Raw genomic sequence first — 27,635 nt, forward strand, 5'->3', positions numbered from 1 at the left:
TGAATAGCATTAGGCATTTTATAGCCAGTAATTTCCTGATGCTCACTAAAGTTGCTCTTGTTGCCAAGGAGGTAGTTCTGTTATTTGTTTTCCATTTTAGAGCAAATATCTGGGTGAAGTACCCTAGTCGAATGGGACCAAAGAGCATTATGCTCATTTAAACAGACAGTTTAGCTCGTGATCTTTGAAGTCCACATTAAAATCTCTATTTTTTTGTCACAGTAACCAGCCACATATTTTTTTCTCAAAAGCAACAATACTTGCAGTAATCAAACTCGGTTTTTTAAGTGAAATATAGAATGCAAGCCATCCTTAGTGACATGACGCGTTTTGTAATGCGCCATCTAGAGCAGTAATCCTCAGTAATCTGCGATCTGATGATGACATGGCCTTGCTAAGCAACTCAGGGGATGAACTGCAAATAATGATTGATGACCTAGACAGGAAAAGTAGAAAGGTAGGCTTGAAAATCAATATGCAGAAGACTAAGGTAATGTTCAACAGCCTCGGAAGGAACAGCAGTTTACATTAGGTAGCGAAGTACTGGTAGTAGTAGGCGAATATGTCTACTTAGGACAGGTAGTAACCGCAGATCCGGACCATGAAAAAGAAATAACAAGAAGAATAAGATTGGGATGGAGCGCATTTGGCAAGCACTCGCAGATTATGACTAGAAGCTTACCGGTATCGCTAAAGAGGAAAGTATATACCAGTTGCATCTTACCTGTACTCACCTATGGCGCTGAGACGTGGAGGCTAACCAAGAGAGTTCTACTTAAGTTGAGGACAACTCAGAGGGCTATGGAACGAAAAATGGTAGAGGTAACATTAAGATATATAGGAAACGTGCAGAGTGGGTCAGAGAAATAACTCAAGTTACCAACATTCTGGTGGAAATTAAGAAAAAGAAATGGACATGAGCAGGACATGTAGTGCGAAGAGAGGATAACCGACGGTCGCTGAGGGTAACAAACTGGATTCCAAGGGAAGGAAAGCGTAGCAGGGGGCGGCAGAAAGTTAGGTGGGCGGATGAGATTAAGAAGTTCGCAGGCGTCAAGTGGATGCAGCTGGCACAGAACCGGGTTAAGTGGAGAAATATGGGAGAGGCCTTCGCCCTGCAGTTGGTATAGTCTGGCTGATGATGATGATGATGATGATCTAGAGCAGTAAGCATTTAGTCAAATGCAGCCATTATCCACTTTATTTTTCATTGTTCCTTTATGCTGTAGTGCTAAAATTTAAAATGATTTAAAGTGGCAAGTTGCTTTCAATTATTATGCCTCATGCTTTCATTTTCAGACCTGCAGAATCACAGATTAAGCCCATCTGGACGTGAGGAGTACCAGCAGAGAGCTACTTTTAATTATCGTTTAAGGCGGGCTCGTCGGGTCATTGAAAATTCGTTTGGAATTATGGCGGCAAGATGGCGAATATTAATGAGGCCCTTTAGAGCATTAGAGGAAACGGCGGAAAATATCTGCAAGGTATGTGTTGTGCTGCATAACTTCATGATGTCGGAGAGCGCATTGGCACGATCTGGTACAGCCCACCTGGCTATGCCGACAGTGAGGACTGGCAGGGCAATGAGACTGCTGGCTTACGGAGGACAGACGGCAATGACCTTCCAGGACTTAGAGGAATAAGTAGACAAGGCTGCCACTCTGCAAGGTAAATAGGGAAAGCCTATGTCAATCAACATTTTTATACAGTGTATCTTGAGCTACTCCGATGTTGTGTTGCAGGTCTGCTATGGATGTGCGTGAGACTTGCATAATATTTTGTCACGGATGGCAAAGTTGCATGGCAAGAAAGGATTGTCAACCGTGCAGGACGGAAGGTAAAACAAGCAAGATAATGCTGTATCTGCTCTAAAAGATATTCTTTGAAATTAATGCAGGCATGATACTCTTGAATTCAAACAATTGTTAGCTTTATTTCCCTTCAAAATTACAGACTTTCTTGCTCGGCTTCGTACAAAATTTTAGATATCTTAAATATAGCTTCCGATCGCTGCCTTGGTGTTAGAGCACGAAGCTTCGCAGTCACTAAGCGGCCCGCGGTGTCACTGTCGTCACACTCTTGTTTATTCTTTTGTTTTTTCGTCATGCTAGCAAGACTGCCAGCACATCTGTCAAGGCTCGCCTTGACGCAGTCTTCAAAAGTGTCCTCTGTCCTTTTCTTCCTCCTGCAAAATGATGAAAACTGCATTGTTTCACACCATTTTTTTAATCTTTTATCTTAGGAAGTATGACACTTGCAAGTACATACCATGAAGATGGCCCACCTGAAGGTGTTCCTTTGGACAGCCTTGAGAAGGTAAAGCACAAAAAGTTAATAAATGACTACATGACAAAGTTTCCTTGCTTGCTTGTCTACCTGGCTGGGGGTGTGTATCGCCCAAGTAGCTCAGTCTCAGCTGGTGCAGGGCTAAGAGGCGGCGGCCCCCAGTTTTGAGCCGTTGTAGGGCTACTAGACCCTGGAACCCTAGCTTGGGCAGGTGCCGGGCTGCGTGACAAACAATGCATTTCCAAATTTTTGATATATATCAATTACTGCAGGCAGTTCCTGCTAATGTCAGTAAAAAGGCTGGTAGATGCTTACCTGCTGTCGTCGTCATCCGAGTTGACAACTGTGTCGTCATACCTGGATTGCATAAAATGTCAGTTCACTGAACTTACGGCATGATATGACTTATATATGGATGTGTCTACTTACAATGCGAGAAGTTGTGCCTCTGCAGGGCTCTGGCTGCTTGTATCAGCACTGCATCAAATAATTGTATTGAAATATGACATTCCTTGTACTCTCCATGTACCAACACTGCTTGAAAACATACTAAGCACAATTGTATGGTTTATCCTTGTAAGGTACAAAAACGTCGAAATCTGTAGTGTGTAGTGTATAGCACAGTACACACTTGCTTATTGAGTGTGTACTTACATTCCCAGAAGCTCCATGTCTGGAGAGCTCTGTCTTGTGTCAGCAGAAATAAGCCCACTGAAGATTGAAATGCCCTCTCACCTTGCCTCAACACTGCTTAAAATACAATCAGAAGCTTGACATTATGGCATACGTTTGCCAGCCAAACATGCCGACAATACTGCCTACCTTTCTGGGGTAGCAAACCTGCTGCAACTCAGTTGACTCGGCCCCTGTGATTGTCTGCATAACAGACGCCACACAAGAACATTTTGGTGCTCAGGCATACAAGCATGCATGCAGATCATAGCTGCAGGTCATAACTATACATACCCGGTTTTCTTTCGTATGTTTGTCGTGATCCTGAGGTGCAAAAAAAAAAGAAACATGTTTACAGCACTGTCACTGAGGCAATATGCTTAATTCTTCTAACTCTCCGAGGCGTAAACGTTCAAACGACACGAAATGACAACATGAAATTTGCAATATTTCTCGGGAGATATCAAAGAATGTTTTAAACTCGCACCTCACAATAGCAAAGTGCCGCAAGCACAAATGGAGCCGGAGACTGCTAAGTATGGCCTGCCACTAGCGCAGCCTGGTCGGACCCAAATCTAACTAGCTTTTCAATGATATTGGGGCTAAGCACGCGTTTCGAAAGTGCAAACGAAAAGGTGTGCATGAAAAGAAGCGGTACGGGTTGTTGAGAAAGAATTATGGCGCTGAAAAAGTTCCGAGTAGGGCAAGCAAAGAAGGAAACATACATCACTGCTACAGCTTCCCACTGCGAAAATGGTAGCGGAACCTCTTTTGGAGCACTGTGGCTATGTACCAAGTCAGAAAAATACTCACACTGAAAAGGCAAAACATAGCGGCAAAGGTGTCAGTATACTAACCTGCTGGCGTAGTGCGGCCTGCTTCGCAGCATGCCGTCAATCAGGGGGAAAAGCGCCCACTTTTTCGCGCCGTTGTCGCCGTTGCCGGGTGCTCCACTCCGACATGTGGCGTCAATGCCGCTGGCTATCTTCAGCCAACGGTCTCTTGCATCTCTAAATTTTGCGGACGCCTGGGAAGCTGCAGAAAATGTTTTTCTCATGCTGACAGACACTTGTATCGACAACAGATACTAGACACTCCACAACGAAATAAACTTACCTGTCAGGCCAAACTCCAGTCCGATTAATTCCCATCGGTTGCTTTTTAGATCCGTGTCCTTGTAGTCGCAGTGTGTCTTGTCGTAGAGGAAGCGGTAGGGTCGAATACATTCCAAAAAACACTCAAATTTCTCAAGCCGCATGCTCATGCTGGAACAGCAACCGCAGCGATGCTCTGGTCGCCCGCGCAGCTGCCGCCGGGAGTCATGAACTTGGACTGACGTCACGGTCTGCGCTCCGCTCCGATTGGCTACTCCGTTCTGCGGGACGGGAGAAATAGCTCCCAACCCCACCGCTCCGCGGAACGTCAAACAAGTCAGCCTGCGGGGAAAAAAACGGCTTCTGCAGGAAGCGGCGCGCGGAGAACGCCCAGCGTTGCGCGTTTTCCCGCTAGTGTGAGCGTGCCTTTACATAACCGATATTGACCGCCGGTTGTCGACATGACACCTCCTTGCAGAATACAGTATAATTATCTTCAACTGTGAGTACCACTTGTTGCATGTGTACAATTTTTCTTGGCAGAAAAGTCAAAGTTTTCTTTATTCGATGGCACTGCTGCAATTTAAAGCCACTCCATTTTTAACTCAAATTTCCAACCTCTGGTTTCTTCCGCACTTTCACACTCGGTGCAACCTGCAATCACTAAAACACAATCTAATGGTCTCACTGAATCGACTTGAACAGGTATTCCTGAAATTGCAAAAACAGCTATGAATACACTTTTTAGAGTTGTAAAATCAGAAATGTTGCAAAAATAAGAGCATTGCAGAATCTGCATTGGAGCAATGCAAAAGAGCCGATGCTGCTGTTGGTTGCTTCTGGTTGCTGCTAGTTGCTTATTTCACTTCTTGTTTACCCATTTTAGTCTCATACTTTCAAATTGCGTGCCCGCTTTGTATGCCCTTTTTCGGCTCTACTTCCGGTTGCGTGATGTCACATCCTTGACGTCACGTTAATTCACTTCTTGTTCACAAATTTTAGTCTTTGGTACTTTCAAATTGCTCTTAATCCCTTCCTATGCTCGTTTTTGGCTCGACTTCAGGTTGCGTGACATCACATCCTAATTTTCATCTTTATTAACTGGTTTAATAACTATTTAGTATTTTATACATCTTAATGTCACCCTATTCGACTGACTTAATTAACTATTTTAGTATATCACCTTAAAATGTGGCGCCAAGCTATTGACTAATGAGACCATTTTCACCTTACATTTCTTGACTCTAATTAATTACCTAATCCACTTATTGGCCTAATTATTTTTTCGGACACAACATTACATCACCCTCCATCAATTGACACCACTCATTGACTTTTACCATTTCTCATTTACTCGCATCTGCTGCGGAAGTGATTTTTCAGACACGTTCTGTGGATGCAGTGTGCGGACGCGGTCTGTGGAAAGAAATCTATGAACTTAGCGAAGTCATACTTTTGCATTAATAAAACTTCCAGCTGCACGATCTCTAATTATTGCACTTTTTTCAAATAATGTGTAATTTTTGTATCCTACTCTGCAGCTAACGTCTGCTCCTTCTTTGTAAATGGGTCCGGGACCTATGTGCATGAGTTGCTCTGTGAAACATTTAATTTATCTCTCGAAACTATCTAATATGCTCGAATTTTCAATTCGAGCCTCCAGATTGGACTTTGAAATTAGTTGCAAAATTTTTAACTGCAAAGCCTACTGAAATCTAATATGTTTGTGTGTATTTTTACTAGGGAGCGAAACGCATCAGCTTCCTTTAATATCTTAGCCAGCACACACACAATGCTTCATTGAAACGTAGTTTGAATTCCAGTTTCACCAAGAATAACAATTGTCCATTCAGGTTGGATGTTCATTAGTAATAACAATTCTAACCTGTAAGAAGACCATAACTTAGCAGTCCATAATAAAAATAAATTGCTTGTTTACAGAGAGTTAAAACTATGCAGTTGGGACTAAGTACTTATTGCAGCTGGGAGGTCATCTGGAAACTGGAAGGCATTTGATTATGAAAATTCAATTAGGACTGAAAATTCTAATTGGAAAGAATGATAAGAGGCCTAAATGGAGTGAGGGTTTCAAGAGAAAGTTTAAATTCTGGAAACTCAATTGGATGATGCAAGACACTCTAGCAGGATCTAGAACACACCTTTTAAAAAGGAACACTTGAAACTTGAAAGAGCACTAGCTGGTACTCACGCCGCAGCTCTCAGAATAACTCACAGCGTGGGCAAAACTACAGTAGGTGTTAGTGGAGTATACACCAGTGTTGTCCCTGCGAAGTGAAGAGTCACAAAGCAAAGGACTGCCAATATAAAAGTCCTTTTCAGAGCCACCCCATTGTTTCCTGGCAGATCATGGGCCTTCAGCTTCATCATGTTTTCTCATTTTGGTCGTTTGTAGGATGTATTGGTCCTTCAGTGGTCTGTCAGGCAGCACTGCATGACTAATCCACTGATTGCAAAGCCGTTAACCAACAGAGATATCTTTTCACTTCATGTGCGGCACAAAAACATCATGCATAAAAGAGGCCCCATGTCACTATTCCATCTTTCTTTACACTTTTTTTAGCACACTCTAAAACCATTCCTGCAAAAAAGCTATAGCTTCTTTACGCAAAGCGACATGGCAATTATTATAGCTTGAAACATTTTCAAAATGGAAAAATAAATGCATGTGGTAGCTCACAACCACTGTTTTTGTAAAATTGTGTTGCTTACTAGGCAGTAACTTGAACAACACTGACAACATTTCTACATTACTTTGAAACAACCCAAGTGAAACTCCTAACTGGTGTAACTGGTTTAAGGAAGAAACTTCCAATTCATACCAGTTGGATAACAATGGATCCCCAACTGGAATTCAACTGGGATCAACGTTCATGCGTATAAGGTACCCGTTTCATGCGAGCCTCACTACCTATTGATGGCTTACAACTCAGAAAGAACACAAAAACGAGGGCTAAGGCACATGTTTGCAGTCTCCATTACCGGTTGTATTCGTTCCTCTGTATCCCATGAAAGCACTCCATTTTTAACCCCCAATGGCATAGGTCTGCGACATCCGGTGCACTAACGTGGGGCACCCCCCCCCCCCCCCCCCCAACCTGCTCATACACACACCTGCGCGCCATACCATCACCTACTTTGTCCTCAAGGCTTTCTTCGACAGGGGAACTTTGTTTTTCGTATCGAGCCACATGGCGCAAGCCGAGACATTTTTTTCCTTCATTTTTTTAAGACTTCAACGTAACAAGCATACCCCACAACTGATAATAAGCTATATTACAAGGGGCAAGTCATATTTTTCTTTTGTTAAGAAAGGCGCATTTGTGAAGAACTAATTAGAGGTTTTTGACAGATGAATTTCTAGATTGGGAAAATACAAATAAAAGGGCACTTAAAAACCACGAGAATTGCAAACTTTGAGCATGTAGAAATACTTGGTCTAATGTATGCACAGTAACTAAAAAGTAGCAAAGTGGCCGATGCGACCAGGAATATAACATGGTGCCATTGTGGACTATCTTGTTTACATCAGGCATAGCGCAGTGCCAGCAAACACTTCGAGAACTGGCTTTATTGCAGTTCATATATTTTATGCTTCCACAAACTCTTTATAAGAACTGTTGAAAGCTTTGAACACGCACAAGACAATTGCGCTTACATCGGCCACATTCACAAAGAATAATGTAAATGCGAACCAGCTAGAATGTTAGACTGAGCGTTCACATGCAAATATAGGCATAAAAATGCCATTTGAGAATTAAGCATGCTAATAGCGAATGGACAACCCGAACACACAGAAAAGGACTGAAGTTACAAAAACAAACAAGCAGTCAATTATTGAGGCCTTCAACGACTACGCTGTAAAAGAGAGTTTGCCGAGGGAAAAGCACATAATTAAGTCTGCCGCGCAAATGAAATAGTAAGCATACCACTCGATCAATTCAATAAACAATAAAGAAATGGCTTGTGTACAAAAAGTGGGAAACACTGAAGTCATCTTCTTTGAGCAACTAATTTTGGATATTATAAACCTTGTTTTGAAGCGGGTATTGATCTAAAGAGCATAAAGCAAGAAAAAAGAAACCACCCCAAATGCCAAAATATTTATTTTCCGGTCTTTAAGGCTTCAAAACCGCTACTCGATTTGTCAAAATAAACGTTTTTTTTTTTTTGCAAGCTCACCTTTGAGAGATAATAATGCAAGATCTGAAAGCATGCAACTGACTCATCGTAGGTCCTCCTCCTCAGAGGATACAACCTCCTCCTCTCACAGGATACAACAGACACTCATATATTAGGCATAGCTGCAGGCGGGGGAAAGGCTCTAGAAAATATCAATCCGGGGAACTCCAATGCCACCCAACTGTTGGCCTCGTTGAGTCCAATGCTGGCCACTTTAATTTGAGATGTCTCCTCAGCCAAGGAGTTTTAATGAAATGTGCTCTATCAGACAGTTTGTCGTACAAGGTTGTAGGCTTGGGCGTTTCCTCAGTAGAATAAAAAATATATCTTCACTTCAAGAGGGCCAGATATGTTCTACGGCTTCTAAAATCACTTTTGATTTAATGCAGAGCTCAGCATAAAATCTACCAGTGCAGTCCAGCACCACCCCTTTTACTTTCTTCCTGCAATTAAAACCTTGAGCTTCAGACACGTTCCCCTACCATACTCTTTTTTAACTTCTGGGGCCTGTCTACTGAGATTCTGAGCTCATTTGATTTTACGAGTTTCTGCTCAATAGCGTTACACACTGTGGCCACACTCATCTTTGAGAAAAAGCTTTAAATCCTCCAACTTTGCCACGACTTTGGCAAGCTATACGTGCTTTGTCTGCAAATGAAGTTGTGCAGCATTTACTATTTCAGGTACTGCATGCTATAGGTGCAAGCAACATAGAAAAGCAAAGTCACAGACTGCTGTAGCCTCCATGCAAATAAAAAAGTTACCAATGAGCAGTGATGCCTTGGTAACAGAATATATTTAGTCTCAAAGTGGTCTTTAGCAGCGGAGTGACAGTGGGGGTCGCCAGGTTTGATTTCATGATGGATTGACTTTTATCTCTCATTTTAACAGTAACCTTCTCTTACAGAAACGAAAGAGAGAAAGCATTTTCTTGATGAAAAGAACTTAAGGCCCCCAGTATTGCAGCATGTGAATTGTCTTGCATATATTTCTCTAACTGCATTTTCTAAAAAAAAGCATCTGTGCCTACTCATTTCTCTTTGCATTCTCACCCACCCCATACGCAGCCGCACTCCCCTGAGCACTGCACCTGGTGCAGTCAACACACCCTTATAGGGACAGCACAGTTTCTAACCCCTTCTTTATGCTAAAGCAATTCCTTTGTATATCTTGAAAAGCAATCCCACAAAATCTGGACAGCCTGAAATTCAGCAAATACTCGTTTTACTCATCTCTACAGCTTAGTACTGTATAAGAAAGTTTTGTTTTCGCTGCTGACATATTATTTGCATAAAAGGTGGCATATGGCCAGAAAATGATGTTAAAAATTGGCTATAGTGCATGCTACCTTTCTCTTTCATAAGTATTTTGCAAACTGAAGTGGTGGACCACATTAACTTATTCTTCATTGCATTATACCATCATTGTTCAATTAAAAAAGTGTCGACTTGGATATATGGACAAGTGCTGTTTAATAAATCATTGTTTTTAAACTCTGAGGTTGTGTGAATGAGATACCAAATGGAAGGAAAAATAGTGTAGCACATATTGAACTTTATGTTTGTAAGTGTAAGTCAGCCAAATAAGAATGTGAAGAATTTCTGGACTGCAAGTAATCAATGTAACGAATGACAAGCATTTACTCAAGGCAATGAAAGTTATTAAAACATTTCAATGTTTTTATGAAAAAAATAACTGCAGTGTTCGAATATATAATAAACAAATTTGTGATGGCAGTCAGCAGTCTGTTTCAGGCTACAGGTCCAGTTAACAATCACAACTGACACATGATGGATGCAAAACTTGTTGCCGTAAAAGAAATGCAGAAGACGTAAGACGCTGTTTATTACATATTAGACATGCGAAGGCATGACAAGCTAAAATGATCCATGCATTGCATTAGAACAAACACTAAGTCATTAAAAGATGCATGCATCACATGGATCTCAGTTTGACAGCAATTATATGCTAACACTTACAAAACATACAATGCCATTACCCTTCATGTGATGTACACTGCAATATTTTCATGTTTTCTAAAGGCTATGCACAGTTCTGTACTACTTAGAAATTACACATCCTATAATGCCCCTAGTTACCCCAATATAACATGACTGTCTTAGTAACAAGCGTTGAGGTGCCGGCTAGTTGGCGATACATTTTGGAATAACAGCGCGAAGGACGAGGACGAAGATAGAAGGACACAAACACAGCGCTGACTGACAACTGATTTAATTCAGAAGTTAGCAAGCATATATACATGCCTTGATGCGCGACAGAAAAAGAGATAAAACAGATGCAATGCGCATGCCGAAACCAAAGCCAATTATCTCTTTTTACGCATTGCCAGGCAATTATCTCTTTTTACGCATTCCTGGCAATGCGTAAAAAGAGATAATTGCCTGGCAATGCGTAAAAAGAGATAATTGGCTTTGGTTTCGGCATGCGCATTGCATCTGTTTTATCTCTTTTTCTGTCGCGCATCAAGGCATGTATATATTCTTGCTAACTTCTGGAATTAAATCAGTTGTCAGTCAGCGCTGTGTTTGTGTCCTTCTATCTTCGTCCTCGTCCTTCGCGCTGTTATTCCAAAATGTCTTAGTAAAAATGGACAACATTTCTTCTTGTTAGCCTGAAATCCTGAGGCTGAATGGCCTGAAATCTGGTTGTATTAATTGCGACTTTGTGATATGCTCCACTAGCTTTATTTGAGGTATGAAGGCATTATGCTCTAAGTGCAAGATATGGATTTGCTTTATTAAACTTAATCTAAAACAAACCCTGATCAATGTGAAAGGACTTACATAGTGTTATAATAATTATAGCACAAATGAGATTAGAATATCCATCCGGCACTTAATTGTTTTGGCAAAAGGGTAATCAAAACAGTGAGAGGTCATCCTTTAATACTACAGCTAATCTAGTTTTTTTTCTCCTCTTCAACATATCACTCACAGCTTCAAAATTCTGACCTAAAAAATCTTTAGAGTTGAATGACTTACTATGGTACTCCACTCCCTTTGTCCTCAAGGCATTTTTTTCCCTACAGTCATCGACTAGCTAGCTATTGCAGCTAGGGTGTGCTTATATTAGCGCCGGCCCCGCAGTGTTGCCGGCCGGCATCATATGCATTCGCCGGCGCGTTAGTTTGGAGTGAGGAAATTAGGCCCTTTTTAGCCAATAAGAGCGCTCACCGAGAGCATTTCTGGTTGAAGCAGTTCATAATGAACGATATTTCGCTTAGAAAAAGACCAAATTATACCGGGACGCGTGGTAACGGGACGGGCGTCCGTTGCCGAGAGCCCGCACATCCGAAAGACGTCGCACTGAGAGAGCTATTTTTTGCAAGGAAACGTTTTGCAAATATACGAAATGTGCAGAAGAACGGAATCACCGCAAACACGGTGTACAGCTGGAAAATTCGCCGGGCCAGCCTACGAACAGGTCAAACCACGTTGGCGAACCTCGATTGTTTTTGTCGCCGAAAGGTCCCACACAGATCTAGATTAAGGAAAAACAATTAAACTGTGATTTCCCCGGCAATTCGTGCGGTGCGACAAACTGGTTTGGAAGCTTCGAGGCTCGTAGAGCCATTGGGTGGGCAGCTGCCGTCTGGTTGCGTTGCGGCGCCGACACCGCCGTGCATGCTGCCGGGTCGCGGCCGGGCGCTCTCAAAAGCATGGGAAATCCAGGGACAGTCTAGGAAAAACACGTGCGCCCTACATTCCGACATGTTGTCATAAATTATCACGTCACCTTTGACGTTGTTGTGACGTCATATGTGACGTAACAAGTTTTGGGCCAATGAGCGTTTCCAACCGAGCTACCCCGAAACGCTCGTATGGTGAAGTCATTGCGGCTGGTTATGACAGATTTTCACACCACCTGATGGTCTGTAGCATGTATTGAAGCCTGCACATTGCATATATGCATTGTGAATTTTGTCTGAGCTGAAACAATTCATTATGAATATAGCATTCTCATTAAAAAAGTGTACCACTGCATTGAAGCTAGAGTATCAAAACCCTGTTAGCTTGTCAACTGTTCACTTACCACATCATATTCAACTTCTTGGGTTTGCTAAGGTTGAATCATTACTTTGTCTTGTTATGCCTGCAAAGACTCATTGGGCCTAGTGCTGGTGGTATTCTCCATTCCTGTCTCTGTTTCCTAAAATAAATGATTGTCTTTCCACTTGATAAATATAGTGTGGCTTAATGTTTGAAAGTGACACATGGGCTATGCCAGGAAGTGCGTGAGGATGGTTATGTTTAATTTGGACCACCCGAGAGTCTGTATCATTCACTGACATCAGCACATTGCACACACGCATTGTGAAATTTGCCTTACCTGAAACAATTGTTACAAACATGGCATGCTCATTAGGAAAGTATGCCACTGAAGCCACTGCACTATTCACTACCACATCAGAGTCCAGTTCTTGAGTTCGCTGAGATTGAATTATTTCGTCTTGTGATGCCTGCAAGGTTTCAATGGGCCCAGTAAAAGAGAGCCTGCTGATAAGTCGAGGCAACTGTTCGTTCACCACATCACAGTCCAATAGTTCTCGAGCTTCTTGAGACTCAGCTGTGAATATGTCTTGGAAGGCCTGCAAGGATCCATTAGGGCTAAATTTAATTCTTCAAACAGTATATTTTCCCAAGAATACCAGAAAATACTTTTAGATTTCACATCTTAAAAAATGTAGCACTGATAGTCGAAAAAAAAAACTTGTTCACTAATTCCTTTGCTTCTCCTGAAGCGAGAAACTAGTACACACGTAAACATTCTTGTCTTAGGTACGTGCTAGAGCCGAGACCGAAGGGAAAGAAGATGCAAAATTTTAACAAATTCAGCGATTTTTGCAAGCTGTCCTTAAGCTCAGGTGCTGCTGCATAATTACAGCAGCGGTGAAGGCAAAATGCAGTGTTTGAAAGAAAATATCTCAAATTATTCGTGACAACGGAAATCGCTCGAGCGCCGTAGACAAGGCTGCGTACCTTTGAGTACAAAAAGCAGGAAATCACTTTCGTAAATAATCCAAAAATATCCATCCTTTTTGCAGCTATTTCACCGCCGCAATGGACCAGTGGTCGTCGCATCTCGACGAACGATTTGGTAAGAAGTTGCAAGCCTCTGAATCTGAATGGGCGCCGAAAGCCTTGCAAAAGTTGCCGGCGGTTTCAGGCAGAATGATGAACAAAACTTAAACAAAGAGAAAAGAAATTTTACCATTACCATATGGCGGCATCGCAGAGTACTTTCAACACAGTACTGGAGTCTGTAAGAAGTTTTAAACCGGTCACGTAAATGGATCACAGCTGCCTTTTGGACAAAAAAAAAAGACCGGCCGAGGACTGATGCCATACGGTAGCCTTACCTCAGCTCGAAGTGACGAATGTTTCGCAGGCGAACAATTAATTTGCTGCATCCGGCACGCCTGGCGGGGAAGTCGGTACAACAGGAAAACTTTTCCTTGCTCACTGAAAACAAACATCCTGCTACGTATACATCGCTTGGCACGCTTTCTCCTTACAAACCTTTCTCGGCGCAACAGGATCATGCTTTAATTATTAAGCGCCGCCTTCATTTGACAACCTGTAACAAAGGATTTATGGCACTCATTCTGCATTCCTTGCATATACGCCTTACCTGTCTTTCATAGTGGGTACTGGATTGTCCTCCGTCTGCCGTCGACAAAATGAAAGGAACATACGAGCGAGAATTCTGAAGGGTCAAAATCCTGCCGATGGACTGCGGCAATCCAGCGCTGCCTTAAGCCGGGGTCCGGAGGTTGTTTGTGTAGCTGAAACATGTTGCACCCTCTTGAACAACACGTTCTTTCCTTACCGGAATTTTTTTGCTGGCTTTTTGTGCAGCCGTAAACAGCGCAGTCCCTTGTAGCACGGTACATTACTGCAACATTTGCGGGCAGGGCTACTTCCCGCATCGGAAAAATCCAAATTGCTGCTGATTGCAAAAACTCGCTATCAATGACAGCAAAACCATCTAATAAATCTCACAATTGCAGGTCGCCCCATCTCTCGCATATCGTCCTGCCAAATCCTTGGACTAAATATCCATGAGTCAACTAATCAGGCCAATGTTTCTACAACCGCTAAAGTTTGCAACCGCATTGTCGATAAGCTCGCTGGGCTACGCGAGGGTCAAGTAATGCAGCTTGTCCACGCATTAGCACTAAGCAAAATTCTATATGCAGTTCCATACTTTACTCTAACCTATCGCCAAAGACATCAAACTGAGGTTGCACTTCATATATTGTATAAGGCTGCCCTTAATGTCCCTGTACATACGTCCACGGAGCGCTTATACTCAACAGGGCTTTTCTTGCCCTTGGGAGACCTCGTACAGCAACATCTAGACCGGCAAATGGCATGTCTTTCAAGCACCAAACAAGGACATTGGATACTTCAACAAGTTGCACTCAAACCTATCGACCTCCCTATCATTACCCCTTCTTCCCCGCTCCCAGATAACTTAAGAGTAACCCCCATTCTAAAAAACGTTGCATCCGATACTAACCCAGGCAGACATTCCGCTCGCGTTTCCAATCATGTTCATCCTACTGATTCCATGATCGTCTACACAGATGCATCACGAACTGACGTCAGAGCAGTTGCCTACTCAATTGAGAGCTTCAGTGAGGTAGTGACGCATACCCTCGGTCCTTACATAGATACTCCTCCTACAGCGACTCTCGAGACCCTACCAATAGTTGCCAGTATTCAAGACCTCGCACAAGCACCCCCTAACCCTTCAGGATATAGAATATACCCTGATTCAATATAAGCTATGCGCGCAATTCACACGGGTCGCATTCCTGAAAACTACAAGTTGAGCTACACAGAGCTGTCACCAAACTACGTCCCAACATTGTCACACTGAGGTGGATTCCTGGTCACGCTGGAATCCCAGGCAATGTGGTTGCCCATCGCCTTGCCCGCAGACTTCAGCACCGGGCGCCTGGGATTCCCTGGCCTTATCCACCCAAGTGGGATGCTACTCTTTACTACAAAAAAGAAATCAACACTCACTACGACAACATTAGGGAAACTCTTCGTACACTTCCTCCTCCTGATAAATCCCTCACTGCCACACAAATACGCATACTTAGACGCATACAACTAAATAAAATCTTTACTCCTGCGCGATCATTTCTATACCGAATCAGACATTCGTCCACATGCCCAAATTGTTCTGAACATTATGCAAACTTAGAACACTACATGTTTTCCTGCCCTGTTGCAATACAGTCACCTAACTTTCCACACCCTCCTCCCCCAACCTGACGGGATTGGTTAGCCTCTGACCAGCTAAAGGACCAGTTGGCGTTGGTGACTCTGGCTCAGGACATTCTCGACGCTTAATAGTGCATTGAATAAAGTTGTTTCCTCCTCCTCCTTGCTAAAATGTGGTCCCGTAACATTGCCAGAATGTGGCTAATGTCCTCCCTAAACAACACTCCGGCAACGTTGACATAAATATGACTGTCATGTTGATGCAATATTGCAGTAACATTCTTCAACATGCATACAGCATTGCATGACATATTACAGGAACGTAAATTTCAAGGGCATGCACTGCAGGAATAAAACAGCATGCATTTTAAAAAGATGAGCTGGTGTTGCTTGAGGAGTATTTTGATTGAATTAAGCAAAAACAAAAGCATGTTCCGCTACACAATTGGTATCTGATTCAGTCATCTGCTTCTGCAGTCATGGAGCCCTTGGCAGCGCTGAAAGACAAATGAGAACCATATACACCATATGAGTGTACTTGAAAGCATAGCACTGTCTCCTAATAATTACAATATACACAAAGGCTGACACAGCTAAAAGATAAGGAGATTAAAAGCAAACAACAATGTGCACTTTCAAAATTAACCCAACTGAACGATTTTGGAAATAAGTTGACATTAAAGCCTAGAATGAAAGATTTAATGAAATGCACAGGTGTTAACAAGAAAGCAACATGAAACCCCTCATGTAAAACCCCGCACTCCAGGAGTCTTTGAGATATTGGAAATAAATAAAAATGTCCGACCAACATGTTCCGAGTGGCCCCCTTTGGCAAAAATGAAATCCCGCAAATTTTTAAAAACATATACATGGTTCGGGGTCCATGTACACAAATGCACTATGATTACAGTGATTATATTCACAACTTGGTAAAGCAATGCCAGATTCGCACCTTATGTGCTACCCATGACAAGGCTCCACACTGCTGCTAGATCCAAGATGAGCATTAGTGGCTGCTGACTGGTCCTTTTTTCAGCATGTCACACTTATCTTGCAAAAACATTGGTTATATGCTATAAGGGTTGCTGCTGTTTCATTCTCCTGCTATATGTCAAAATGACAGTGCTACTATTCAGTATAAGCGTTCTTTACATTAGGAAACGATTGACCGCATCGCTCGCGGCAACACAGCACAGCCACTCGCTTTGTTAATGCCTTGCACGCTATTCCCGGTAACACGATTGGGCATTGGATGCTGCCAAAGAGCTGAATATATATCAGGAGTGGAGGAGATACTTGCCATGATCTTGCGCGCAGTTTGAAGCCATGGAAATTGATGCGAAATCCATAAAGGCAGGCAGAAGAATCTCCACTAAAGCACGGAAAACGCTCCACTTGTCATATCATGTTAACCATGCGTCAGGAAGCACTCGCCACCGCCATAATTGATGACATGACATTGGCTGCTGTGCACGACGATCGTTTGCATCTTGCAGATTTCGTTATGGTTTTGACTTTGAACAGTTCTGTTTTCAGTTTCATTTGTGCCGAAAGCAGTGATTTCGTGCGTTTATTGACACTCTATACTATGAAAATAATACAAAGTACAAGGCAGGTTTCATCAAAAGGTTACTTGAGTGCTGTATTTTTTTTAGTGCGTAGCCGCTGTTGAGCTGTCCGCCTTGCATTTACTAATTTTTTTCAAAATGCTCAGCAAAAATTTAATTTGAATATTGATGCGCAACAGCAATTTTGACTTTGCTTCTTTTGAAACATCCCAATGTGAGAAAGGAGTTAGACAGGGCTGCATACTGTCGCCCTGCCTATTTAACCTATATTGTGAGTGCATCATGAGGAAGGCCGGTCTGGACGACTCTTCAGCTGGAGTGAAGATTGCTGGGAGACGTATCAACAACCTTAGATATGCGGATGATACCACTTTATGGCAGAAAGTGAGGTGGAACTCAAGAGACTTTTGATGCGCGTACAAGCAGAGAGTGCAAAGTTTGGGCTTAAACTGAACATTAAAAATACAAAGATCATGGTGTCTTGCCCCATCAAGGCCTGAAGCATCAAGGGACAAGTGGAAGCTGTGACAGATTTTCTCTTCTTGGGCTCCAAGATTACCCCGGAAGGAGACTGCAGCCATGAAATTAGGAGACGCCTACTGCTGGGAAAGAGAGCCATGGCTAGCATTGACCGCCTAGTAAAGAGCAGAGACATTAGTCTGCCAACCAAGATCCGTATAACTCGTGCTATGGTATTTCCAGTTGTGATGTATGGATACGAGAGTTGGACTGTGAAGAAGGCTGACCGCTGAAGAATTGACGCGTTTGAATTGTGGTGCTGGCGGTGAATCTTGAGAGATCCTTGGACGGCCAGAAGATCAAATCAGTCGATATTGTCGACCATAAACCCTGACTACTCATTGCAGGATCAAATTCTAAAGTTAAAGCTCAGCTTCTTTGCTCATCTGATGAGGAGAGGAGTCGCTGGAGAAAGATGTGATGTTGGGAAAGGTTGAGGTTCACCGGAGAAGGGGTAAGCAGCGAACGCAATGGTTAGATGGCATCCTCGAGGCACTGCAGATGAAGTTATGTGATGTTAGGAAGATAGTGAGAGACCGGAAAGCGTGGCGTGATATGGTTCATGGGGTCACGAAGAGTCGGACACGACTGAACGACTGAACTGAACTGAATTTGAGAAATGCATATATAAACTTGCTCACATTTTGACTATATTGCTTTAACGTTACTGAATTCCAAAAAAATATTGTTACCATGTAAACATTTTAGCAACGTTGCCAACGCTGCGGTAACGTTACGCGAAATTCGCAACATGTCTGCAACGTTACGGCAACAATTTGTGCTACTAGGGGTGCTGTCTAGAGGAAGCTTAATTGGTAGCTGTCCGACATCGGAACTAGAGGTACTCACAGCGGAAAACAATCACAGGCACTTGAAAATGAATGCACTCGTAGCTGTGGCCAGTAGCGACACGTCCGCTTTGCATGCACCCTAGCATCCTTGGCCGACTATTTACGTGTGGCCGACGTTCGGAAAATAGTCAGCAGCCGACTTAGTCGGCTAGTGAACCACGGCAAGCGGTCGGCGCGGAAGTGGCCGCCAGCCATTTCGGCAAGTCGTTCGCAGCGGGCTTTGGCCCGACTTCTCTGGCGGACTAAATGCCGGGCACTGCGCCAGATTAATGGCAGGAGTGCGGCAATGCGTCGGCCCGACTGTTGAGGTGGTACATTGAAAAAAGTTCTGAAGAGCACGACTGCTACTTTTTTTTTAATTTGCCTGTTACTTGGCTATGGTCTTTCGCGATGTGATGTAATTGCGCTTAGTATGGAACAAAATGATACATGCTATTTAGTGTAAATGTTTTGTTACATGAATTAATGCTATTGTTTAACTTGTCGCTCACATTTTTAGTGAATCCTAGCTGTTAGTAAACTTATTTACCAAGTTCTGATAAACAGCAAACCACAAGATGACCGCGATTTCATTTTTAGATCATGTCATTATACTGTTTGCTTGTTACGAAGCGCAACAGTAGGTGATGTAACATCAGCTATATTCTGGCGCACAAGCTCCCGTACACTCCATTTAGCCCGTATCTTCCACTGAACTTCGTCCGCTATATGGCGGGCACTTGAGTAGACGCAACTTCGCATTGTAAGGGGGGAAAGGGCCATTGTGTAAAGTAAAAGAAGCAGACAGAAGAGAAAAATCATACGGGGGCAGACATTATGCGTAGGGCATTGGTAAGCCTTGGCCGTGGCGAACGCTCCGGCATGCAAGCAAAGAGACAACTTCTAAAAACACGACTTCGCAGCTGGAGAAGAGAAATGCGTACACGGAGGGAGACCCGGACGAAACAAACCGACCGCGCGCTCGGACGTTTCGAATGTAGGACGGAAAAAGGGGCTAAATGGTGGGAAGGGCGGGGCAACTGTGTCACCCTCGCAGCTCGAAAGTTGGTGCCGAGCGTTCCTGACTGGGCGAGAGAAGCCCAGTCAACCACGGATATCCGTGGTATGTCCGATTATGAGCCGAATCTCTATTGCCAGGACAGGATGTTCGTAAGGCATCCGTACGGACGTCCAAATTCGGATATTCGTATCGGAGATTCGGTGTATGTTCGAGGGGCGTCAGTTATTGGATGGCGAGCGGATGTACGCACGCGGACGTCCGAGAGGTATCCGTGAACGTCCATCTATGTCCACGAATTTGTGGCTGACATACATGTTTTAATTGTCCTCACGCAAAATATTTAACAAGTGACTCGGCTGTTGTGCAGATGACGACATTATCTGACCCCATTCCTATTAGCGCTGATATGAAATAACATGTAAATTAATCATTCGACTTTCTAGCATCTGATCTGATAATTAATGCCGTTTTCTTTATCCGGCATTCTTACGCGCCGAGGCATGCGCTCGTCGGGGAAAACGAAACTCATACCAGACAGCACAGCATAGGAGCTTGTCATGCTTGTCACCTCAAACACCTGAAAGTCGATTCGATCCGATCCAATCCAGCAGGCAAGTATTTTTGGCGCCGCCATGGCCGCGGGTTTTGTCGTTCCATGTAGTTCCGTGGTGCTTTCTTGGAATTTCGTTTTTCGAGCTTATTTTGTGTTGTTTGTTTATTGTGTGGCTATTTGGCTGTGCAACAAAAGTGATGTTCCACTTATGTGCTAGTCAAGACCTCCTTTTGGCCTTGAAGCTTTCTGCAACTGACCTCGCCGAGATGGCGCTTTGTTGTTTTGGATGAAAGGAGTGGCTAGTCACTCCCCAGTGTAAGTAACAGTGCGTGAACATCACTTTTAGATGTCATTGCTGGATGGGGAAGTGTTATAACACAGTGTGCAACAAAAGTGATGTTCCACTTATGTGCTAGTCAAGACCTCCTTTTGGCCCTGAAGCTTTCTGCAACTGACCTCGCCGAGATGGCGCTTTGTTGTTTTGGATGAAAGGAGTGGCTAGTCACTCCCCAGTGTAAGTAACAGTGCGTGAACATCACTTTTAGATGTCATTGCTGGATGGGGAAGTGTTATAACACAGTTACAACCTACTGCGCACTTTGTTCGCCCTGGCGTGAAGTTTCAAGCATGGAGTGGTTACAAGCGTGAGGCGATACCTGCCACGAGACATGTTTATTCGCGTTGACGAGCATGCCACAAAGGCCCCGAAACGAGTGCCTCGCGGCTCTCCTCTCTGCGTTTCTTATTACAAGAGTTTGGTAATATTTTAGAGGAAACCCTCAAGGCAGAGTGGAGTTCTGGAATGAGAGTAATTATTACGTTCCCCCGTGTGCAGCCACACGGCGACAAAAGAAGGCTCACTGATTTCGTGGTTAAAGAAAAAACTTTCTTTAGGTGTGAATTGTGAATGATATGTAGGTTTGTAGTTGTGGTTAAACGGAATGCGAATAAAGCATAATGCCAGAACTACTAGGGCTTTGCAGTGGTGCGTGACTTTGCTATCTTTTTAATTCTTTTTTTTTGTATATATGAACTGCCCACGTAGCGGATTGGTGCTGAAATAATGCCAGGTCATGGAAAAAACAGGTAGGCTGAAATTTCAATGGTATTACTTTTGCATAATATTGACTCGTTTCCTTTGGCTTGCAGAGTGATTAAACATGTATGGCACAGTATGTTGCACTCTGCAGTAGAATAGTACCACAAAGTTTAAAAGTCCCGTTAGATTTGCTGGCTTCACTCATATCCTGTACTCAAATCCTTATCTTTGGGCATGGACCGTAGTGAGATGATGCCATGCATTGGCACAGCCTTGTCAAACATGTTATAGCTCACAGAGCTCAATGCTGAGCCAGATATGAGGGCTTTACAGCATCCATGTAGCTACAGGTCCTTGAATTGTGAGCAGACCACTATTTCCTTACTCCTTTTGGAGCCCTGGTTTTTCATATAGGCTGTCAATGCACTTCCGCATGATTTGTCAATGAACACAGGAACAACGGCGCAACGACTGTAGAACAAAGAGAACCCGCAAGCACATGTACACTATAAGCCATCATTATGAAAACAAGGAGCCAAACTCTTCCTTCACACCTAAGCAGATTACACATCGCTATCATCGCATCATTCATGCATAAGGCTAATAAACAATGAAAATATTTCCTTTCCAAGATTTAAAAAATTACCAAATAAGCCAAAGCAGTGTCCACCCCAACACTCATGAAGTAGCGCATGAAATTTAAGCGGCTTTTTTGACAAAAAAAAAGGCAGCAGATGTGTCATGATGCATGATTCCGTTCTCTCAATGGTACGCTAGTAACTCTAGTAGGGTCCTCTAAGCAGCGTCACCTGGCTATAAACAGCGGAAATATTGTCAAAATAAATAAGAGCGCATTTAAAGCCTGCCGTTCCCGTTGTTCTAAAAAAAAAAGCTTCTATGGCGCAATGGATTAACACTACTTACCTGAGCACTAGTATGTCTGTTCAAATCCTCCAATTGCAATTTTTATGATTTCCAAGGTTAAAATAAGCTACCAACATCTTTCCTGCACTGTGTTCCCCTTTAGATTGCATTATGTGACGTTTTTGATCCTTAATAGCCGCAACCCCGCCCGTGAACGCAGCCAGGAGGTGACAGTATGAAATGGTTAAACTGTACAATTACCTTCACCATTCCCAAGGACGCGGGATCGAATCCCGGCCTCGGCGGCCGCTTTTCGGTGGAGGCGAAAAGCAAGGCGCCCGTGTACTGTGCGATGTCAGTGCACGTTAAAGAACCCCAGGAGGTCGAAATTTTCGGAGTCCTCCACTACGGCGTCTCTCATAGCCTGAGTTGCTTTGGGACGTTAAACCCCACAAACCAAACCAAACCATAACCATTTCCTGCCTTCATTGGGTGTAGGTTACCTTTAGGTTGCGCTCAAAGACACCTCTCAGCAACAATTGCCATTTAACTCAGTGAGAGACAACCAGTGGAGAGAAAGAAGTTGTGGTACCTTACTATTGAGGAAACGGAATTACGCGTCAGTGACACACTCATTAGCTATGCACAAAAATGATGTACCTTGATGCAATTTTCTGTATTGTTGTGAGGGTTGTGTGACAGCTCTGTTTTCCTTTGTGTTTAGATATGTGTGTAGCTCGTGACTGCTACTAGTCTCGATGTGTAATTGTGCTTGCTGCTGACAACAATGCTGCAGATAACCATCGCATGCGTAGATAGTCCCTCTTTCCTTCTTCCCCTCCTTTCTTTCCTTCTCTATATATTTCCGAGCCGGAAATAAAGCGTCGTCTTTTCGCTCTGTGAATCTGCCTGGTTTTCATCGCGTAGCTGCCGGCATTTGGCCGTTAGAACGCAACAGTGGCGACGAGGATTCTGCTGCAGCAAGGAAACCAGCAATACGCCCAAGCACGACAGTCACGCAGAAGGAACCCACCGCCAAGGATCAGCCATGGCACACAGGCTACCGGAATTCGAAGACGAAAAAGATAAGTGGCAGCCGTACCTTGTCAAGGTTCAAGCTTATTTCGAAGCGAATGATCTGATAGACGATGCTAAGAAAAGAGCCCTGCTGGTAGCGGCGCTTGGAACAAGGACAACAGAAATTTTGAACGCGAAGGTAGCACCGCGAAAGCCTAACGACCTCACCTACAAAGAAGTTGTGGAGACGCTAAGCAGCTACTACGACCCGGTACCGAATGAAATCTCTGAAAGTTTCAAGTTCTTCCATCGCTGCCAGCAAGAAGGGGAATCTGTACATGCATTCATTGTGGCAATACGGCAGATGGCACACAATTGCAATTTTGGAACGATGCTAGACAGAATGATAAAAGACCGTATTGTGTGTGGTGTCAGATCCAAGAATCTGCAGAAGCAGCTGTTAGCGAAGAAAAATCTGAATCTCGAAGAAGCCGAGGCTCTTGCCCTCGCCGCAGAGAATGCTGAACGCGATTCGCAAGGGCTTGTTACTGACCAAGAACAAGCGAGATTGCTAAAGCTCTCTAGCCAATACGAATCGCGCACGAAGTCACAGGGCGTGCAACAATGCAAATGTTGCGGTAAGCATGGTCATAATACAAAGGCTTGTCGACTAATCAAGCGCAAATGTTTTAAGTGTGCACGGCCAGGGCATTTAGCGCGAATGTCTGCGGCGAATGAGACAAGCAGGACGCTAGCACTAACAGCACAGACGCCAGAAACCGAAGAGAGTGATAGCAGCGCGTCCCAAATCTGGTCCCTGACCACCACGCGCTCTCTTATACCCCCCATCAGAAAATCGTTTGCATGGAATGGCATCGAAATAATGATGGATATTGATACCGGCTCCCCTGTTTGCGTCATTCCCAAAAGCATTTACCAAGTGCACTCCCATCAATGGCCGCAGCTGCAAATGTCGGAAGTACAGCTTTCATGCTATCTCGGAAAGTTGCCACTCCTCGGTACACTGACCATGCCAGTTTCCTATGAAGGTACCACAGTACAATGCAGTCTGGCGGTTTTAGACTGCAATGGCCCCAGTCTTTGCGGTCGGGACCTGCTGAAAAAATTGACAGACGAACGCATTCAGGTGCTGACCATGTATTCGAAGCCTTCCGTATCAAAGCAAGCCAGGGAGGACGTGCCAATGCTGCTCCAGCAAAACTGCGACCTGTTCACTGAAGGCGCTGGTCTCATGAAAGGTCCGCCAGCCCGACTGCACATCAAGGCCGGAGCAAACCCCAAGTTCTTTAAGGCAAGGAAAATTCATTTTGCACTTCGTGATAAAGTGTCTAAAGAGCTTGACAGATTAGTCTCGGCTGGCATAATATCACCAGTTCCTCATTCTGATTGGGCAACGCCCATCGTGCCAGTCTTGAAGAAGGACGGAACAGTGCGCATTTGCGGGGACTTTAAGATTACACTAAACCCTGTGTGCGAGGTTGAGCAGTACCCCTTGCCTGTCATAGACGACATTTTTGCAAATCTATGTGGAGGAAAAAAATTCAGTACTTTGGACCTTCGCGATGCTTACAATCAGGTTGAGCTAGATGAAGACTCGCGGAAATTAGCAGTGATAAACACACACAAGGGGCTCTTTTGCTACAACAGGTTACCGTTTTGCATCGCATCAGCGCCAGCGATATTCCAACGAAAGATTGAATTGGTGCTGCAAGGACTAAAAGGGACTCAGGCTTATCTAGACGATGACCTGGTAGCCGAGAGCAGCGATGCTGATAACGCAAATCTGCAAGCGGTGCTACAGCGTTTCCGCGAGAACGGTATCAAACTTCGTTATGACAAGTGCAAGTTTGGCGAACAATCGGTGACGTATCTTGGTCATCGTATTGATGTTGAAGGGCTACACCCCCTCGAGAAGCACGTGGATGCAATCAGGCTAGCCCCTTTACCGCGAAATGTTGCCGAGTTGCGATCCTTCGTGGGAATGGTTACATTTTACAACAAGTTTTTGCCAAATCTTTCTACTATGCTTGCACCCCTGTACAGCCTTCTTGAAAAAGGTGCAAAATGGGTTTGGCACGAAAAAGAAGACGCGGCATTTAAGAAGGCCAAGGATGCTTTGTGTTCAGCCCCAGTGCTAACGTACTTTAATCCGCAGCTGAAGTTGATGTTGGAATGCGATGCTTCACCTTACGGTGTCGGTGCTGCCCTTTTCCACCGAATAAATGGTGAAGACAGGCCAATTGGCTTCCGATCACGGACGCTCACCTGAGCTGAGAGAAACTACTCCCAAATTGAGCGAGAGGCTTCAGTCCTGGTGTTTGGCGTGACACGGTTTCGCGATTACCTGTTGGGCCGGGAGTTCACGCTTGTAACGGACCACCGCCCCTTATTAGGTCTACTCCGACAGGATCGTCAAACTTATGTCATGGCTGCCGCCCGAATTCAGCGCTGGGCGCTTTTGCTAGGGGCATACAAGTACAAGCTCATTTGTAAACCTGGAAAACAGATGCTAATTTCTGACGCTCTAAGCCGTTTGCCTCAATCGCTGCAGGAGCCGCAAGCAGAAACAGAAGATCTGTCGGAAATGGGGCTTATAATCGACGAATGGGACCAACCAGCGGTTTCCCACCAAGAGATTCAAGCGCTCACAGCAGCTGACGGGCTTTTGCAAGAGATATGCAGGTACGTGACTTACGGATGGCCCTCCGTCGTAGAAGGTGACAGCAGGGAAGTGGCGGAATTCCGGAAAAGGAGACATGAGTTGTCTGTGGAGAAGGGACTGTTGTACTGGGGGCATCGTGTGGTGATACCAAGTGCGGCGCGTGAGAAACTGTTGACGATGCTACACGAGTCTCATCAGGGTGCGTCAACCATGAAGACAAGGGCGAGGGCTAAGTTTTGGTGGCCTGGTTTAGATCAAGATATTTGTAGATTGGTCTCGAATTGTCGAAGCTGTGTGCAGGCTTTGCCCATGCCCCCTAAGAATCCTGTCAGCTGGCCGATTTCAAGAGAGGTGGTCACGGCTGCATGCAGACTATGCAGGGCCTATTGGAAACAAAATGTTGTTGGTAATTGTCGATGCACACAGCAATTGGATAAAAGCCATTCCAGTATCTCGAGCAACCGCTAAAGACACTGCCGATTGCATGAGAACCTTGTTTAGCAGGTTTGGATTGCCCCGCACCATAGTTACCGACAACGGTACACCCTTTACTGGGTTAGAGTTTGCGGTATTCCTACAGAAAATGGAATCGAGCATATTCGTACCCCGCCTTATCACCCCCAGACAATGGCCTTGCGGAACGGGCCGTAAGAACAGTCAAGGAGAGCTTGAAGAAAATGCCGGGCGTGGAGTTGACAACTGCTCTGGCGAGAATTCTTTGTAACTACAGAAATTCGCCACAAGCTTCAGGCTCTACTCCGTCCGAACTTCTTCTGGGATACCGTTTGCGTACAAAATTAGATATGTGTTTTCCTCCCAGGAACTACGAAATGCCCAAGCATTCCGAGACTGATTCCGCCAGTTGGTACTTCACCCCGGGAGACGCAGTCTACGTGCGCAACTACGGCGTAGGAGAAAAGTGGACGCCAGGCAAAGTGAAATCGACGAGTGGTGCCCGTCTAGTCACTGTGGCTACTGAGGACGGAGTCGGTCTACGTCATGTCGACCAGATCCGAAAACGCTCATCAGACACCGACGGTAGAAGAGAAGTATCAAGTCCTGCAGAATCGCCTCCTGTGACCTTAGGGGCCCTGACAGACGAGGCTCCCGACCTTCCCGAAGGGCCTGTTCCTGAGCTATGCCGGTCCACAAGAACTAGAAAGCCAGTGGAGCGCTATGGCTATTAGGGGAAGGAAATGCTGCTGACAACAATGCTGCAGATAACCATCGCATGCGTAGATAGTCCATCTTTCCTTCTTCCCCTCCTTTCTTTCCTTCTCTATATATTTCCGAACCGGAAATAAAGCGTCGTCTTTTCGCTCTGTGAATCCGCCTGGTTTTCATCGCGTAGCTGCCGGCCTTTGGCCGGTAGAACGCAACAGTGCTTTTGCTGTGTTTGTTTGGCCTTCTTTGGGTGGACACTGCTTTGGCTAAGACATTTGGTATCTTTTCATTTTCAGAAAGGTAAAAATTTCATTGTTGATTAGTTGAACCGGACTATTAAAAGGAAAAAAATGTGTAAAGTGAGTGTGTATAAAGGGTGCAAATAAAATCAAGGATGAAAGGAGAGATGAAGGCAACCTCCCTAAATGAAAGGAAACCAGAGGCTGTGCTCATACATTCACCCTCGAGGTTTGCGACAGTGGCGGCTTCCACTACTCCGTGTGTGAGCTTTTTTTTGGCGTTTTTTCAGAATGGTTGCATTCAAAAACATGAGTATATTATTCATTGCTGTCACATTTGCAATGTTCACTGCAGATTTCTAAACAGGGAGCATTCAATGTCATTGCTGTGCTTTGTTAATCTTTTATTGATAGATACGGCAAAGGGAAACACTGGTTGTACTATGTGACACAAGAATCCCATCGAGCATGCACAGGAATCGTCATATACTCAATCCACTATCTTTTGGCAAGCATACATTGGCCAATCTAGCAGAACTATCAATAGAAGACTAATTTAAGAGTGCAGCCATGATGTTAAAGTTTCACGGTCCAGAAACCTTCCAGTGCACTGTCACAAATGTGACA

General features: G+C 44.2%; 1 protein-coding gene across 1 annotated transcript; it reads left to right on the plus strand.

Moving 5' to 3' along the window:
* The first annotated feature begins 22,858 nt into the window (after positions 1 to 22,858).
* Positions 22,859 to 26,792, plus strand: LOC146182851 (uncharacterized). Its single transcript, XM_084608956.1, has 3 exons — positions 22,859 to 24,234; positions 25,495 to 25,625; positions 26,426 to 26,792. Exons 1-3 carry the CDS (start codon positions 22,954 to 22,956, stop codon positions 26,790 to 26,792), a joined length of 1,779 nt encoding a protein of 592 aa, XP_084465082.1. The 5' UTR covers positions 22,859 to 22,953.
* Positions 26,793 to 27,635: the final 843 nt, after the last annotated feature.

Source organism: Amblyomma maculatum, chromosome 7, assembly GCF_055883805.1.
Source record: "Amblyomma maculatum isolate TAMU_Amacu chromosome 7, ASM5588380v1, whole genome shotgun sequence".
In the NCBI taxonomy this organism is placed as follows: Eukaryota; Metazoa; Arthropoda; class Arachnida; order Ixodida; family Ixodidae; genus Amblyomma; species Amblyomma maculatum.